Here is a 19,583-nt window from a genome sequence, read left to right on the forward strand (position 1 = left end):
GACACACAAAGAGTGAGATTAAGAGCAGAAATTTAACAGGCAAAAGAAAGAGAATAGCTCTCCGCTACAGAGAAGGGTCCTGGAAAAATGGGTTTCCAGATCTGTGGTGAAATGCAGGGGGTTTTATAGATGAGCTGGTGAGGAGATGGTGCCTGTTCTACATAGGGCGCAAAAGACTGGTTAGGACCAGGTGTGCCTTTGCATAGGGCACGAATCTCTGGCAGCCCCCACACCAATCTTTTATTATGCAGGTGGGTTTTCTGCCTAAACTGGCCATGTTACCCGTTTCTTTCTTACTGTACACGTGGTGACAAAAAAAGGGAAGATGAAGCCTCCATGTTGGAAATGCCTGCCCCCAAGGTAGCGCTTTCCTATCGGTGCAGCTGCCGGCTTTCCCCTGTGCAAGCTTCCAGCTTGCTTATCTATGTCTGCAGCTTGATTTTTCAGGCTGTTCTTTGTTAGAAAATAAATGATTTGGGGGGCTGCTTTTGATTAGAAAGGTAATTCCACCAAGGACTCTTTTGCCCTCACTATCTGCATAAATAATTTCTCCCTACCTCTTGTATCATTACCATCATGGAACATTATGTGAATCAACACCAAAGGCCCATTTAACATTTTTTAAATTTTATTTATTTATTTATTTATATAGACAGAGTCTCACTCTGTCACCCAGGCTGGCGTGATCTTGGCCCACTGCAGCCTCCGCCTCTTGGGCTGAAGTGGTCTTCTGACCCCAGCCTCCCAAGTAGCTGAGACTACAGGTGCATGCCACCACACCCAGCTAAAGGCCCATTTAAAAATAATTTTCATTCCTGGTCCTTTAGTTACGTGTCTTTTAAATAAACACACACACCCACACATACACACAAACACACACACACAAACACACACACCCAAAACAAATTTAAAAAGCATAAATTAATATATTGAAAGGTCATAAGTAATTAAATCTGTAACGGATGTGCAAACATTCAATAATAGAATCCAAGGTATTTTGTTGTAAATTATGTCATTTGACACTTGTGTTGATACTACCAGTATAATAGTATAGCCAAAGCCAGCGTTATAAGGGTATAAACCAAACATATTACATAAAACATTTTATTTTGACTCTTCTATTTGGGTCCAGAAGTGGTAAAAGATTATCCTTTGCTTTATCTCCCAGATTGTAGAATTACCTGAGCTACTTACTTAATTTGAATTGTTATCACTGATACTGTGCTGTAAGTTATGGGTACATAATTATAATGTAAATAATACCAATTCAGAATTTCAATAAAAGTAGATTTTACCGTTGTTCAATATCCCTTTGTCAGGTACTACTACTATTGAAAAATATGATCTCAGGACCAACAGTTGGCTACATATTGGCACCATGAATGGCCGTAGGCTTCAATTTGGAGTTGCAGTTATTGATAATAAGCTCTATGTCGTGGGAGGAAGAGACGGTTTAAAAACTTTGAATACAGTGGAATGTTTTAATCCAGTTGGCAAAATCTGGACTGTGATGCCTCCCATGTCAACACATCGGCACGGCTTAGGTAAGAGCTTAACGTAATGTATTTTCCAAGAATGTATAGTAAGTAGAGTTTTTAAAAATTAAATCTAGCAGCACATTATTGGGATTTAGCCAAATCCTTAGTGAAAATGTCTCCAAAATGATGAAAAACTTAAGGAAATGATAAAAGCCTGTGAGACATTTGTTGTTGTTGTAGGTTACTCCTGATTCCCTTCCACCAGTATTTTAAAGGGGTTTCATTCTAAAAAGGATAACAACTTTTCAAAGGGATTTATTATAAAATAATATACAACTACAACAAGGAGTTTTCTTCTAAGCTCAATTTAGAGAGGAAAGTACTTGACTATTGCGAGGGATTGTGTTTCTGGTTAGATGAATCATGTGCCCATAGTGGAGAACTTTGATTCTCCTAAATATTTGTCAGGATACCTCATTCTTTATACTAGGCTCCATATTTTTGCAATATCATAAGAGTTGGCTGAACAACAGAAAAATTTCCTTTTTTTTTTTTATCTGACTTTTATAGAGCTAAAAAGTGGCAGATCCAGGAATGGTATTGCTTGCCCCAATTATCCTGATAAATTGACTCTGCCAAATAATACAGTACATAATTATTCAGTTCAGTTATGTCAGTGTTATTCCTAGACATAGCTTAGAAAGGTCCTGCAGAGAAATCAGAGCAAGCTTATTTTTCAATATAATTGATATTAGCAAATAGGTAGGAGAGTTGATGATGATATACCACTGAGAGGTTGATTGGGACAGTGAAGGTGGGGAAAAATTATGAAAATTATCAAAGCAGATGCGAAGCAGAAATGCACCATTCATAATACTTGAAAGAACAAACTTCTAACTAAACATTAAAAAGCTCTGTCTAGTAAGTTAGCTCACAGGAATCTTTTTATCCCTATATTAAACACCAGAGGTTATAAAGACCTACTACAGTCAGCCTGTAATTCTAAGGTTTATCTAAGAATCAACATCATATTGTATCTACATGTTACATCAACAAACAATATTGAAATTTTGCCAGAAAAAGCCAGCTTTTTAAATTATGTATCTAGAAATGGTGCATTCTACTGCCTCTTTTGACTTCAGTGTTACAACAATAATACCCTTCTATGATATAGTAACTGAAACTGAAAGTTTCATAGGGTTAGAAAACCATACTTAGCTTTACAACAGAGTCAGTAAACTATTCATATGTATGCAAAATCGTTTAATAAGCAAAACAGGCCAGGCGCGGTGGCTCACGCTTGTAATCCCAGCACTTTGGGAGGCCGAGGCGGGCGGATCACGAGGTCAGGAGATCAAGACCACGGTGAAACCCCGTCTCTACTAAAAAATACAAAAAAATTAGCCGGGCGTGGTGGCGGGCGCCTGTAGTCCCAGCTACTCGGAGAGGCTGAGGCAGGAGAATGGCGTGAACCCAGGAGGCGGAGCTTGCAGTGAGCCGAGATTGCGCCACTGCACTCCAGCCTGGGAGACAGAGCGAGACTCCGTCTCAAAAAAAAAAAAAAAAAAAAAAAAAAATAAGCAAAACAAAAAAATTTAAGCAGTTAATTGCTTGCAAAATGAAACAATATTCAGTGTGTGGCATACCTAGGTGAACCCACATATTATTTTAATTTTTTTAGGTGTAGCCACTCTTGAAGGACCAATGTATGCTGTAGGTGGTCATGATGGATGGAGCTATCTAAATACTGTAGAAAGATGGGACCCTGAGGGACGACAGTGGAATTACGTAGCCAATATGTCAACTCCTAGAAGCACAGTTGGTGTTGTTGCATTAAACAACAAGTGAGTAAGTTGAAACACACATGCTCATTGCTTCCAGGTCATATAGTACAGAACTTTAGTGATGTGATCCATCAATCAATTAGCATTCCAAATAACCTGGATGTACTTGTTATCAATAATAAAAGGTCTTCATTGGAACTCTCCATTAGGACTGAAAATACTTGTCTAAAATAAATACTTGATTAAATATTCTGTATGCCCTTGCTAATCAAGGTGTGGTCCTGGGACCAGCAGCATCCACCTTTCGTATTTAGAAATGCTGAATCCTGGCCCCGCCCTAGATGTCCTGAATCAGAATCTTAATTTTAACAGGATCTTCAGGTGACTTCTGTGCACACTAAATTTGAGAAACGCTTTTATAGGCAAGCCAGTTCTAATTTTACCCTCAAGAAGTTACTACTTTTTTACATTATGATTTATTTTTATCAAAACTTTAGTCTGTCTATAGATATAACAAGGTGATTCTTTTATTCTTTCAACAATACCTCTCCTGAGTGTTCAGGGTTCCTAAATATAGAATCCTACCTAGTCTCACCCTTCCTGAATGTTTACCTCTTCCTGTCACTTGCCTATCACTTCCGAGATATTATACTAAAACATGATGATGTTAGAAGTTTCTAAGAGCTTGAATTGTTACCAGGTATTATGTGCTTTCTGACAAGGGAACTCTGGAGACAATGACCAGCATATAAGAGGGTCATGAATCATGCGAGTTTCAGACAATAGGTTGGGTCAGTTGCCAGAGACAGCCTTGTGTGTTTATATTGACTATGCATGAAGCCAATACATTATCACAGATATGGTCTCAGTCAAAATGTCAACGCATTGTTTTTAGAACCTGGCATAGAAATAAATAGGAAATGTCCATAGTTAAGAGGAGATCCAGTTTTAAAGTGTCTTAGAGCTTAAGCTACTCCTAAATCTATCTGTGGCCGCACCTGAATAATGTCAGGTGATTCAGTTATGTAATCTCCTACCTAATACAGAACAGGATGAAAACATGAAATTTGACCAATTGTGCTTTGCTGAGTTGCTATTGTTTACAACTCATCATGAAGGGAAGTTATAGGAATATGGATTAATAAATGTCTGTCTTCTTTATTAATGGATGTTAATTTTAAAATTATATTAAAAATACTACTTATGAAAAGAATTGCATTTTAAAGTGTATGGGAGAAATGTCATAGCCAATATCACTTCCTAGGGGAAAAAATCTAGTTTCTAGGTTCTATCCTCTTTCCTTAGTTGTTTATTAAGCTAATGTATTCTAAGTGATAATTTTTTAATGCAAATATAAAGTCATACATAAAAACAACGGATTCTGCTCCTAGGTAGTTGAACCCTGCTAAAACTGTAAAGTTGTTGGAGTTGGTCTTTGGAACTATCCTGCCAATCCCTTTGATCTTTCTCTCTTTTTTTCTGTGCCTCATATCCCATGGAATCTTTTATTCAATTATGTTAAAATGACTGTGATGAAGATAGTGAAAAAGGGAGGTTTGGGTTGGGATAGATTTTAACAGGTGCCCTCAGGTAATGATCTATTCACAAACTTCTGCTATTCACTGCAAAATAGTGTAGGAGTAGAATATATAGTCAGACCCTTCAGAAACTTGAAAAGCTTTGTACAAAGTTCTCTCACTCTCATTCTATGCATGCATTTTGTGTGTATATGTATACACACACATATACATACACACAGTTCTGTCTTTTTATCTAGGTTATATGCTATTGGTGGACGTGATGGAAGTTCCTGCCTCAAATCAATGGAATACTTTGACCCACACACTAACAAGTGGAGTTTGTGTGCTCCAATGTCCAAAAGACGTGGAGGTGTGGGAGTTGCCACATACAATGGATTCTTATATGTTGTAGGGGGGCATGATGCCCCTGCTTCCAACCATTGCCCCAGGCTTTCTGACTGTGTGGAACGGTAAGTTTTTTCTGTTTCTTTCTGTATGTAATTATTTGGTTATTTAATTTTTTAGAAACAGAAAGATTTTTTTCTTTTAAATGGAAATCAATTTATTTTTATGCCCACTGTAAGAAAATTAAATAGTGCAACGGGAATCTAGGGAGAACAAGTCCTTTCCCAGCTGAGATCCTCTAAGACTCCAGTCCCCTCCTGTTCCAGGCTCTTTCAAATATGGGATCTTAGCTAATTTTAATTTTAATTTTTTTATTTTTATTTTTAATGGACTGTGTTTAATTACATTTTTAAACAACCAGAAAGTAGTCTTCCAATAAATGCTAATCCTTTTAGTGGATTTATCTTCTGTACAATTGTACACTTTCTCTTAGGCTAAAAATATACTTTTTAAATATTCCATATACATTTCAGATTTAGCATAAAATATGTAAAAAGAATATGCCATCTTATTGTTAAATAGTCACACTATAAAATAATAAGACAAAGTGGTAAACAAATAAATTTTATGCCAAGCTACATCACTCAGCCAATTCAGGAGACTCAAATCAAAATAAGTTTACTGAGATTGGGGAAAAAATGGCAGATAGGAGCCAGGACTAACTTGCAGCTCCCACTCATATAGACAGAGCAGTGTGTGGAGAACCATATCGTGAACTTTTGCTCTAAGAACTACCGCAGGAACATTAAGAGGAAAGCCAAGGGAATCCACAGACCCTCTGAGGGAGGTGGATTGCTGCGCAGGGATAGCCGCAGCAATGTGAGCCTGCTTGCTTTCTCAGCTGGGAGTCTTACGGCCTGGGGTAGGTTCTCAGCCCTGCTCACTGGCTGCCTTGACATAAACTAGGTTGTGTTGAGTGAGGGTACAGTGGGAGTGAGACCAGCCTTTCTGGCTGCAGGGTGCATGGGAGCTGGGTGAGGCCTGTGGCTGCCAGCTTTCCTCCACTTTCCTGGTGGCCTATGTGACCAAGCAGAGATAGCCGTAATCTCCCTGGGAACATAACTGCATTGGCCTGAAAACCACACCCCATCCCCCACAGCAGCTGCAGCAAGCCCCACCCGAGGAGAGTCTGAGCTCAGACATGCCTAACCCTGCCCCCACCTGATGGTCTTTCTCTTTATGCTCTGGTAGCCAAACACAAAGGTCATAATTTCTTGGTAGCTCTATGGCCCTGCCCACTGCCTAAGCCTAAGGCAAAGTTGTATCCTTCCTATACAAACGGAACTGATGGGCTCTTGAATGTGCCACCTCCTAGCTGGAGGCCAACCAACACAAAACCAGCATACTAAACAAAAATACAACCAAGGACCCTCAGAGCATACTTCACTCCCCTGCCACCTCCACGAGAGTAGGTGCTAGTATCCATGGCTGAGAGACCTGAAGATGGATCACATCACAGGACTCATGGCAGACACTCCCCACCCCAGTAGCTCTGCTGGGTGGCTAGATCCAGAACAGAAATAGCAATCACTGCAGTTTGGTGCTCAGGAAGCCCCATCCCTAGGGGAAAGAGGAGAGCATCACATCAAGGGATCACCCCTATAGGACAAAAGAATCTGAACAGCAACCCTTGAGTTCCAGATCTTCCCTCTGACATAGTCTACCCAAATGAGAAGGAACCAGAAAAACAATTCTGGTAGTATGACAAAATGAGGTTTTTTAACACTCCCAAAAGATCGCAGTACCTCACCAGCAATGGATCCAAGCCAAGATGATGTATCTGAATTGCCAGAAAAAGAATTCAGAAGGTCAACTATTAAGCCAATGAAGGAGGTACGGGAGAAAGGTGAAGTCCAACTTAAACACATCAAATAAATAAATAAATAAATAAATAAATAAATAAATAAAATCATGTAGAATATGAATGGAAAATTCTCCAGTGAAATAGATAGCATAAATAAAAAGCAGTCACAGGCTAGGCGTGGTGGCTCATGCCTATAATCCCAGCACTTTGGAAGGCCAAAGTGGGAGGATCATCTGAGATCAGGAGTTTGAGACCAGCCTGGCCAACATGGCAAAACGCTTTCTGTACTAAAAATACAAAAATCAGCCTGGCGCAGTGGCAGGTGCCTTCAATGTCAGCCACTCAGGAGTCTGAGGCAGGAGAATCACTTGAACCTGGGAGGCAGAGGTTGCAGTGAGCTGAGATCACGCCACTGCACTCCAGCCTGGTCAACAGAGTGAGACTCCATCGAAAAAATAAATAAATAAATACACAAATACATAAAATAGAAAACATAAAAAACAATGACAACTTCTGGAAATGAAGGACACATTTAGAGAATTGCAAAATGCACTGGAAAATCTCAGCAATAGAATCAAACAAGTAGAAGAAAGAATGTCAGAGCTTGAAGACAAGTGTATCAAATTAACCCAATCCAACAAAGACAAAGAGAAAAATTATTTGAAAAAAATGAACAAAGCCTCCAAGAAGATTGGGATTATGTTAAATGACAAAACAGAAGAGTAATTTGTGTTCCCAAAGAAGAGAAATCTAAAAGTTTGAAAAACATATTTGAGGGGATAATCAAGGAAAACTTCCCTGGCCTTGCTAGAGACCTAGACAGCCATATACAAGAAGCTCAAAGAACATCTGGGAAATTTATCACAAAAAAATCATTGCCTAGGCACATATTCATTAGGTTATCTAAAGTCAAAACAAAGGAAATAATCTTAAGAACTGTGAGGGAAAAGCACCAGGTAACCTAAAAAGGAAAACCTGTGAGAGTAAGAGCAGATTTCTTAGTAGAAACTCTATAAGCTAGAGGGGATTGAGGCCTTATCTTTAGCCTCCTTAAACAAAGCAATTAGTCAAGAATTTTGTATCCAGTGAAACTAAGCTTCATAAATGAAGGAAAGATACAGTCTTTTTTAGACAAACAAATGCTGAGAGAATTTGCCACTATGAAGCCAGCACTACAAACTGCTAAAAGGAGCTCTAAATCATGAAACAAATCCTCACAATACAGAGAAATAGAGTCTCCTTAAAGTATACATCTCACAGGACATATAAAACAATAGCAGTGAAAAAAATACCAAGGTATTCAGGCAATTAGTAGCACAATGTATAGAATAGTACCTCACATCTCAATAGTAACGGTGAATGGAAAATGGCCTAAATGCTCCGCTTAAAAGATGTAGAATGACAAAATTGATAAGAACTCACTAATTAATATCTGCTGTCTTCAAGAGACTCACCTGACAAATAAGGACTCAAATAAACTTAAGGTAAAGGAGTGGAAAAAAGATAGTCCATGCAAATGGACACGAAAACATGAGCAGAAGTAGCTATTCTTATATCAGACAAAACAAACTTTAAAGCAACAGCAGTTAAAAAAGACAAAGAGGGACCTTATTTACATAAGGACATAAAAGAACTAGTCCAACGGGAAAATATCACAATCCTAAATATATATGCACTTAGCACTGGAGCTCCCAAATTCACAAAACAATTACTACTAGACCTAAGACATAAGATAGACAGCAACACAGTAATAGTGGGGGACTTCAATACTCCACTCACAACACTATACAGGTCTAGAAAGTCAACACGAACCAATGAATTTAAAGTATACCCCAGAACAAATGGACTTAGATATTTACAGAACATTCTACCCAACAACTGCAGAATATGCACTGTTCATAAGCACATGGAACATTCTCCAGGATAGACCATATGACAAAACAAGTCTCAGTAAAAGCCACAAAACAAATCTCAGTAAATTTAAGAAAATTGAAATTTTATCAAGTACTCTGTCAGACCACAGTCCAATAAAATTGGAAATCAACCCTAGAAGAAACCCTCAAAACCATGCAAATACATGGAAATTAAATAACATGCTTCTGAATGATCATTGGGTCACAATGAAATGAAGATTGAAATAAAAAATTATTTAAACTGAACAATAATAATAATATAACCTCTCCAAACCTCTAGGAAACAGAAAAGTGGTTCTAAGAGGAAAGTTCATAGCATTGAATGCCTACATCAAAAAGTCTGAAAGAGCACAAATAGACAATCTAGGGTTACACCTCAAGGAACTAGAGAAAAAACAACAAACAAACCCAGCAGAAGAAAAGAAAGACCAGAACTAAATGAAATTGAAACAAAAAAAAAATACAAAAGAGAAAACACACAGCTAGTTCTTTGAAAAAAATAAACCAAATGGATAGACCATTAGTGAAATTAACCAAGAAAAGAAAGGAGAAGATTCAAATAAGCCCAATTGGAAATGAAATGGGAGATATTACAAGCAATATCTCAGAAATACAAAATATCATTCAAGGCTACTAAGAACACCTTTGCACACACAAACTAGAAAACCTAGAGGTGATGGATAAATTCCTAGAAATATACAACCATCCTAGATTAAACCAGGAAGAAATAGAAACTCTGAACATACCAATAATAAGAAGCAAGATTGAAACAGTAACTAAAAAGTTACCAACAAAAAAAGTCTAGGTCCAGATGAAATCACAGCTGAATTTTATGTGACATTCAAAGAAGAATTGGTACCAATGCTACTAAAAATATTCCAAAAGATAGAGAAAAAGGGAATCTTCCGTAAATCATTCTGTGAAGCTAGTATTGAGAGGTGACAGCGTGCTGGCAGTCCTCACAGCCCTCACTTGCTCTTGGCGCCTCCTCTGCCTGGGCTCCCACTTTGGCAGCACTTGAGGAGCCCTTTAGCCCACCACTGCACTGTGGAAGCCCCTTTCTGGGCTGGCCAAGGCCGGAGCCAGCTCCCTCAGTTTGCAGGGAGGTGTGGAGGGAGAGGCACGGGCGGGAACCGGGGCTGCATGCGGTGCTTGTGGGCCAGCGCGAGTTCTGGGTGGGCGTGGGCTCAGCAGACCCTGCACTCAGAGGGGCCGGCCGGCCCCACCAGCCCCGGGCAGTGAGGGGCTTAGCACCTGGGCCAGCAGCTGCTGTGCTCAATTTCTCACTGGGCCTTAGCTGCCCTCCCACGGGGCAGGGCTCGGGACCTGCAGCTCGCCATGCCTGAGCCTCCCCCCAGCCTCTGTGGGCTTCTGTGCGGCCTGAGCCTCCCCGATGAGCACCACCCCCTGCTCCACGGCGCCTAGTCCCATCAACCACCCAAGGGCTGAGGAGTGCAGGCACACGGCATGGGACTGGCAGGCAGCTCCACCTGCAGCCATGGTGCGGGATCCACTGGGTGAAGCCAGGTGGGCTCCTGAGTCTAGTGGGGACTTGGAGAACCTTTATGTCTAGCTAAGGGATTGTAAATACACCAATCGGCACTCTGTATCTACCTCAAGGTTTGTAAACACACCAATCAGCACCCTGTGTCTAGCTCAGGGTTTGTGAATGCACCAATCGACACTCTGTATCTAGCTACTCTGGTAGGGGACTTGGAGAACCTTTGTGTCCACACTCTGTATCTAGCTAATCTAGTGGGGACGTGGAGAACCTTTGTGTCTAGCTCAGGGATTGTAAACGCACCAGTCAGCGACCTGTCAAAACACACCACTCGGCTCTCTGTAAAATGGACCAATCAGCAGGATGTGGGTGGGGCCAGATAAGAGAATAAAAGCAGGCTGCCCGAGCCAGCAGTGGCAACCCGCTCTGGTCCCCTTCCACACTGTGGAAGCTTTGTTCTTTCGCTCTTTGCGATAAATCCTGCTGCTGCTCACTCTTTGGGTCCACACTGCCTTTATGAGCTGTAACACTACCGTGAAGGTCTGCAGCTTCACTCCTGAAGCCAGCGAGACCACAAACCCACCGGGAGGAACGAACAACTCCAGACGCGCCACCTTAGGAGCTGTAACACTCACCACGAAGGTCCACAGCTTCACTCCTGAGCCAGCGAGACCACGAACCCACCAGAAGGAAGAAACTCCAAACACATTCGAACATCAGAAGGAACAAACTCCAGATGTGCCACCTTAAGAGCTGTAACACTCACAGCGAGGGTCCGCAGCTTCATTCTTGAAGTCAGTGAGACCAGGAACCCACCAATTCCGGACACAGTATCATCCTAATACCAAAACCAGGAAAGGACATAACAAAAAAGAAAACTACAGCCCAATATCCATGATGAACATAGATGCAAAAATTCTCAACACAATACTAGTTAACAGAATCCAACAGCATGTCAAAAAGATAATACACCATGATCAAGTTAGTTTTATACCAGGGATGCAGGGATTGTTTAACATCCACAAATCAATAAATGTGATACACCTCATAAAAATATTTTTTTAGAAAATCACATAATCATCTCAATAAATGCAGTAAAACCCTTTGACAAAGTCCAGCATCCCTTTATCATTAAAACCCTCAGCAAAATCAGCATAGAAGGGGCATACCTTAAGGTAATGAAAGCCATCTATGACAAACCCACAGCCAACATAATACTGAACAGGGAAAAGTTGAAAGCATTCTCCCTGAGAACTGGAAGAAGACAATGATGCCCACTTTCACAACTTCTATTCAACATAGTATTGAAAGTCCTAGCCAGAGCAATCAGACAAGAGAAAGAAATAAAGGGCATCCAAATGGTAATAAGGAAGTCAAACTGTCACTGTTTGCTGATGACATGATTGTATACCTAGAAAACCCTAAAGACTCATCCAGAAAGCTCCTAGAACTGGTAAATGAATTCAGCAAAGTTTCAGGTTACAAAATTAATGTACACAAATCAGAATTGGAATCATCATGATGGACGTGAGGCAGGAGAAGATTGTAGCTCCAGACAGAGCAGCGTGCAGAGGCTCGCATTGTGAATTTTAGCTCCAGATGGACCGCAAGAACAAACCAGCCATCCTGAGAGGACCCACAGACCATCCGAAGAAAACAAACTGCTCCTGCAGGACCCCGTAGACACCCCAAGTACTGTGAGTGGCCCAACTGCAGAAGTGTGAAAGGGAGACCCTCCTCTCCCAAACACCCACTGGAGAAGCTGAAGGTCTGTTTGCAGGAGAAGTTTCCAACTTTACCTGGAGCTGAGACAATTTAGAGGGCCGAGTGAAATACGGGGGTAGAGGAAGCAGCAGAAAGTCCCTGTGAGCTTGCTGGGTCCCCTAGCAGACCATTCCTGCCTGGTACCACAGGGATACATTTGGAGGCTGGCCAGAGGAGCAGGGGGTAAAACTCCACAGGGAGGAGGAAATCTTTAGCTGAACTTTGTAACAATTTGAACATTGTGAGAAGCCTCCTGGCCAGAACTGGGGGGAGGGAACAAATCTGGTGTGCAGACTCCACAGGCGGGGGAAGAACTAAGCCCTTTTCTTTTGCAGCATGGAAGCAGGTCGCCTGGGGCAAGTTTTCAAGCCCATCTCATCCTCCACCTGGAAACAGACTTGGGGCTGTTGGGGAGAAGCATAGTGGGAGTGAGACCAGCTCTTTGGTTTGCATGGGAGCTAAGTGAGACCTGTGACTGCTGGCTTTCCCCCACTTCCCTAACAACCTGCATGACTCAGCAGAGGCAGCCATAATCATCCTAGGTACACAACTCTGGTGACCTGGGAATCTCACCCCAATCCCCCACAGCAGCTGCAGCAAGACCCACCCAAGGAGAGTCTGAGCTCAGACATGCCTAGCCCCACCCCCACCTGATGGCCCTTTCCTATTTACCCTGGTAGCAGAAGACAAAGGGCATACAATCTTGGGAGTTTTAGGGCCCCACCCACGGCCAGTCCCTCTCCATACCACCACAGCTGATGCTTTCTGGAAAGTGCCACCTCCTGGCAGGAGGCCAACCAGCACAAAAATAGAGCATTAAACCACCAAATCTAAGAATACTCACAGACTCCATTGCACCGCCTGCCACCTCCACTTGAACAGGCACTGTATCCATGTTGAGAGACCCATAGATGGTTCACATCACAGGACTCTGTGCAGGCACCCCCCAGTACCAGCCCGAATTTGGATAGACTTACTGGGTGGCTAGACCTAGAATAGAGACAACAATCACTGCAGTTAAGCTCACAGGAAGCCACATCCATAGGAAAAGGGGGATAGTACTACATCAAGGGAACATCCTGTGGGACAAAAGAAATCTGAAAAACAGTCTTCAGCCCTAGACTTTCCCTCTGACAGAGCCTACCCAAATGGAAAGGAACCAGAAAACCAACCCTGCCAGGTAATATGACAAAACAAGGCTCTTCAACACCCCCCAAAAAAATCACACTAGTTCACCAACAATGGATCCAAACCAAGAAGAAATTACTGATTTATCTGAAAAAGAATCAGGAGGTTAGTTATTAAGCTAATCAGGGAGGGACCAGAGAAAGGCGAAGCCCAATGCAAGGAAATCCAAAAAATGATACAAGAAGTGAAGGGAGAAATGTTCAAAGAAATAGACAGCTTAAAGAAAAAAAAAAAATCAAAAATCCAGGAAACTTTGGACACACTTTTAGAAATGTGAAATGCCCTGGAAAGTCTCAGAATGTAATTGAACAAGTGAAAGAAAGAAATTCAGAGCTAAAAGAGAAGGTTTTTTTAATTAATCCAATCCTACAAAGACAAAGAAAAAAGAATAAGAAAATATGAACAAAGCCCCCACGAAGTCTGGCATTATGTTAAACAACCAAACCTAACAATAATAGGTGTTCCTGAGAAAGAAGAGAATTCTAAAAGCTTAGAAAACATATTTGGGTGGATAATTGAGGAAAGCTTCCCTGGCCTTGCTAGAGACCTAGACATCCAAATACAAGAAGCACAAAAACACCTGGAAATTTTGTCACAAAAAGATCAGAGCAGAACTAAATGAAATTGAAACAAAAAAATACAAAAGATAAATGAAACAAAAAGCTGGTTCTTTGAAAAGATAAATAAAACTGATAGACCATTAGCAAGATTAACCAAGAAAAGAAGAGAGAAAATCCAAATTACCTCACTAAGAATTGCAAGAGATATTACAACTGACATACCAAAGATCCTTCAAGGGTACTATGAACACCTTCTCTCACATAAACTAAAAAACCTAGAAGAGATGGCTAAATCTCTGGAAAAATACAACCCCTCTAGCTTAAATCACAAAGAATTAGATACCTTGAACAGACCAATAACAAGCAGCGAGATTGAAATGGTAACTAGAAAAATTACCAACAAAAAAAAAGTCCAGGACCAGACAGATTCACAGTGGAATTCTACTAGACATTCAAAGGAAAATTGATACCAATTCTTTTGACACTATTCCACAAGATAGAAAAAGAAGGAACCCTCCCTAATTCATTCTATGAAGCCAGCATTAATACCAAAACCAGGAAAAAACATAACCAAAAAAGAAAACTAAAGCCCAATATCCATGATGAACATAGATGCAAAAATTCTCAATGCAATACTAGTTAACAGAATCCAACAGCATATCAAAAAGATAATATACCATGATCAAGTTAGTTTTATACCAGGGATGCAGGGAATTGCTTAACATCCACAAATCAATAAATGTAATACACCTCATAAAAATAATTTTTTAAAAAATCACATAATCATGTCAAAAGATGCAGAAAAAGCATTTGACAAAATCTAGCAACATTTATGGTTAAAATTCTCAGCAGAATCAGCATACAAGGGACATACCTTAATGTAATAAAAACCATCTATGACATACCCACAGCCAACACAATATTGAATGGGGAAAAGTTGAAAACATTCCCTTTGAGAACTGGAACAAGACAAGGATGCCCACTTTCACCACTCTTCTTCAACATGGTACTGGAAGTCATAGCCAGAGCAAAGGAATAAAGAGAAAGGAATAAAGGGCATCCAAATCAGTAAAAAGGAAGTCAAAGTCTCACTGTTTGCTGATGATATGATCGTTCACACTGAAAACCCTAAAGACTCCTCAAGAAAGCTCCTAGAACTGATAAAAGAATTCAGCAAAGTTTCTGGACATAAGATTAATGTACACAATCCGGTAGCTCTTCTATACACCAACAGCAACTCAGCAGAGAATCAAATCTAGAACTCAACCCCTATTACAATAGCTGCAAAAAAAATAAAATAAAATACTTAGGAATATACATAATCAAGGGATCAAAAGACCTCTACAAGGAAAACTACAAAACACTGCTGAAAGAAACCATAGATAACACCAGGAAATGGAAACACATCCCATGCTCATGGATGGGTAGAATCAACATTGTGAAAATGTCCATACTGCCAAAAGCAATCTACAAATTCAACACAGTCCCCATCAAAATAGCACCATTATTCTTCACAGAATTAGAAAAAACAATTCTAAAATTCATATGGAACCAAAAAAGAGCCCGCATAGCCAAAGCAAGACTAAGCACAAGAACAAATCTGGAGGCATCTCACAGCCTGATTTCAAACCAGTCTATAAAGCCATAGTCACCAAAACTTCATGGTACTGGTATAAAAATAGGCACATAGACCAGTGGAGAAAAATAGAGAAATAAACCCAAATACAGCCAACTGATCTTTGGCAAAGCAAACAAAAACATAAAGTGGGAAAAGAACACTGTTTTCAGCAAATCATGCTGGGATTATAGGCTAGCCACATATAGGAGAATGAAACTGGATTCTCATCTCCCACCTTATACAAAATCAACTTGAGATGGATTAAGGTCTTAAACTTAAGACCTGAAACTATAAAAATTCTAAAAGATAACATTGGAAAAACCCTTCTAGACATTGGTTTAGGCAAGGATGTCATGACCAAGAGCCCAAAAGCACATGCAATAAAAACAAAGATAAATAGGTGGGACCTAATTAAACTAAAGAGCTTCTTCATGACAAAAGGAACAGTCAGCAGAGTAAACAGACAACCCACAGTGTGGGAGAAAATCTTCACAATCTGTACATCTGACAAAGGACTAATATCCAGAATCTACAATGAACTCAAACAAATCAGTAAGAAATAAACAAACAATCCCATCAAAAAGTGGGCTAAGGAAATGAATAAACAATTCTCAAAAGAAGATATACAAATGGCTAACAAACATGTGAAAAAATGCTCAACATTACTAATGATCAGGGAAATGCAAATCAAAACCACAATGCAATAACACCTTAGTCCTGCAAGAATGGTCATAATCAAAAAATCAAAGAACAGTAGATGCTAGTGTGAATGCGGTGAACAGGGAACACTTCTACACTGCTGGTGGGAGTGTAAACTAATACAGCCACTATGAAAAAGAATGTGAAGATTCCTTAAAGAACTAAAAGTAGAACTACCATTTGACCCAGCAATACCACTACTGGGTATCTACCCAGAGGAAATGAAGTTATTATTCATAAAAGATACTTGCACATGTATGTTTATAGCAGCACAATTCACAATTGCAAAACTGTGGAACCAACCCAGATGCCCATCAATCAACAAGTGGATAAAGAAACTATGGTATATAAACACAATGGAATACTATGCAGCCATTAAAAGGAATCAATTAACAGCATTTGCAGCAACCTGGATGAGATTGGAGACTATTATTCTAAGTAAAGTAACTCAGGAATGGAAAACCAAACATAGTATGTTCTCGCTGATATGTGGGAGCTAAGCTATGAGGACACAAAGGCATAAGAATGATACAATGGGCTTTGGGGACTGGGCAAGGGAAGAGCGGGAGGTAGCCAGGGATAAAAGACTACAAATATGGTGCAGTGTATACTACTTGGGTGATGGGTGCAACAGAATCTCACAAATCACCACGAAGGAACTTACTCATGTAACCAAATACCACCTGTACTCCAATAATTTATGGAAAAAAGTTAATGTACACAAATCTGTAGCTCTGCTATACAAAAACAGTGACCAAGCTGAGAATCAAATCAAGAACTCAGCCCGTTTTACAATAGCTGCAACAACAACAACAAAAACTTAGGAATACACTTAACCAAGGAGGTGAAAGACCTCTACAATGAAAACTACAAAACACTACTGAAAGAAAACATAGATGACACAAACAAATGGAAATACATCCCATGCTCATGATAGGTAGAATCAATATTGTGATAATGACCATACTGCCAAAAGCAGTCTACAAATTCAATGCATTTGCCTTTATAATACCACCACCATTCTTCACAGAATTAGAAAAAGCAATTGTAAAATTCATATGAAACCAAAAAAGAGCCTGCCTAGCCAAAGCAAGACTAAGCAAAATGAACAAATCTAGAGGCATTACATTACGCAACTTCAAACTATACTATAAGGCCATACTCTCCAAAACAAAATGGCACTGGTATAAAACTAGGCATATAGATGAATGGAACAGAATAGAGAACCCAGAAATAAAGGCAGATACTTACAGTCAACTGATCTTTGACAGAGCAAAGAAAAACATAAAGTGGGGAAAGGACACTGTATTCAACAAATGGTGCTGGGATAATTGGCAAGCCACATATAGAAGAATGAAACTGGATCCTCATCTCTAACCCTATACAAAAATCAAGTCAAGATGGATCAAATCAAATACTTAAATCTAAAGCCTGAAACCATAAAATTTCTAGATGGTACATTGCAAAAACCCTTCTAGACATTAGCTTAGGCAAAGACTTCATGACCAAGAACCCAAAAGCAAATGCAACAAAAACAGAGATAAATAGATGGGACTTAACTAAAAACCTTCTGCACAGCAGAAGAAATAATCAGCAGAGTAAAAAGATATCCTACAGAGGGGGAGAAAATCTTTACAATCTACATCTAACAAAGGACGGAATCCACGAGGAACTCAAACAAATTAGCAAGAACAAAACAAACAATTCCATTAAGAAAGGGGCTAAGGATATGAATAGACAACTCTCAAAAGAAGATATACATATGGCCAACAAACATATTTTTAAAATGTTCAACGTCACTAATGATCAGGGAAATGCAAATCAAAACCACAATGCAATACTACCTCACTCCTGCAAGAATGGCCATAATCAAAAAATCAAAACATAATAAATGTTGGCATGGATGTGTTAAAATGGGAACACTTTACACTATTGGTGGGAATATAAACTAGTACAACCACTATGGAAAACAGTGTGGAGATTCCTTAAAGAACTAAAAGTATATATACCATTTGAAACAGCAATACCACTCCTGGGTATCTATCTAGAGGAAAAGAAGTAATTATACAAAAAAGATACCTGCACACACATGTTTATAGCAGAACAATTTGCAATTGCAAAAATATGGAACCAGCCAAATGCCTGTCAATTATCAATCAATGAGTGGATAAAGAAAATGGGATATGTGGAATACTACTCAGCCATAAAAAGGAATGAAATAATGGCATTCACAGCAACATGGATGGAATTGGAGACCATTATTCTAAGTGAAGTAACTCAGAAATGGAAAACCAAACATTGTATGCTCTCATAAGTGGGAGCTAAACTATGAGGATGCAAAGGCATGAGAATGATACAATGAACTTTGGGGACTCAGGGGAAAGGGTGGGAGTAGGGTGAGGGATAAGGTCTACACATTTGGTGATGGGTGCACCAAAATCTCAGAAATAACCACTAAAGAAATTATTCATGCAGCTAAATACCACCTGTTCATTGAACACCAATAGAAATTTCAAAAATAGCATTAACAACATAAAAATAAATTTATTGTTTTTAAAATCAAATGAAATTAATCTGTAAAGAGATGATGACTTACCATCACAAAATATACAGAAAGAATTATTATACAGAAATTAATAATATAATTCTGTATTTTATTAATATACAGAAATACTTATTGCAATGACTCTATTGCAATAAGTATTTTGTTTCCCAAAGGTAATTTCATTGAATGGGAGACATTCACTTGTATGAATAGTGTGTATCTTGGTTAAAATAAGTGTTATGACTGTGTAGTTATACCATTTACATTCCCTTTCAAGACAGAAAAACTGTATAAGTACACAAAATAGTTAAATAATATTAACCTAAGACCAAATGACAAATTTACAGTGAGGTGAGCAAAATTTTGGAAACAGACATAATTGTGGAATGGCATCCTCAAGGAAAGTTTATAGAATAGGTAGAATTTGTATTTTGCAGGCATACAAATTTAGGAGAAAAAAATCGCAATCAAAACCATGGAAGTAAAGAAGGAGACAGCTTTCTCAGTTAGAGCAGACACTTTGGATGGAAATATAATTTGGAAGTACAACTCAGAACAGAATTAAGGACCACATTGTCTGATGTCCCTTAATGCCAAGGTAGAAGTTTTGAGATTTTATCTTTTAGGCAGAGGAAAAATTAAATTGAAGAGAGTTGGAATATCATGAAGAAAGCAACTTGGAAGAAATTGGTCAAACAATGACATAAAGGATAGAATTTAGGCAGAAGAGTCTAAAGAAAAAGGATGAATTTTTTTTTTCTGATAAATGTACCACTGACACATAATTGATAATTAAAGCTAATA

At 39.4% G+C, this 19,583-nt stretch overlaps 1 protein-coding gene across 3 annotated transcripts in view; it reads left to right on the top strand.

Moving 5' to 3' along the window:
- Positions 1-19,583, top strand: part of KLHL4 (kelch like family member 4) — a 163,618-nt gene that overhangs the window by 122,976 nt on the left and 21,059 nt on the right. For all 3 annotated transcript variants that reach the window (XR_010119566.1, XM_055268227.2, XM_055268226.2), the window contains exons 7-9: positions 1,320-1,544; positions 3,160-3,322; positions 5,040-5,252. Coding sequence is in view for 2 of the 3 variants with exons in the window: in XM_055268227.2 (XP_055124202.1) it covers positions 1,320-1,544; positions 3,160-3,322; positions 5,040-5,252 (601 nt within the window). In the remaining variant the exon portion in view is untranslated. The remainder of the gene's footprint in view (positions 1-1,319; positions 1,545-3,159; positions 3,323-5,039; positions 5,253-19,583) is intronic.

The sequence above is a fragment of the Symphalangus syndactylus genome, chromosome X (assembly GCF_028878055.3).
Source record: "Symphalangus syndactylus isolate Jambi chromosome X, NHGRI_mSymSyn1-v2.1_pri, whole genome shotgun sequence".
Lineage (NCBI taxonomy): Eukaryota > Metazoa > Chordata > Mammalia > Primates > Hylobatidae > Symphalangus > Symphalangus syndactylus.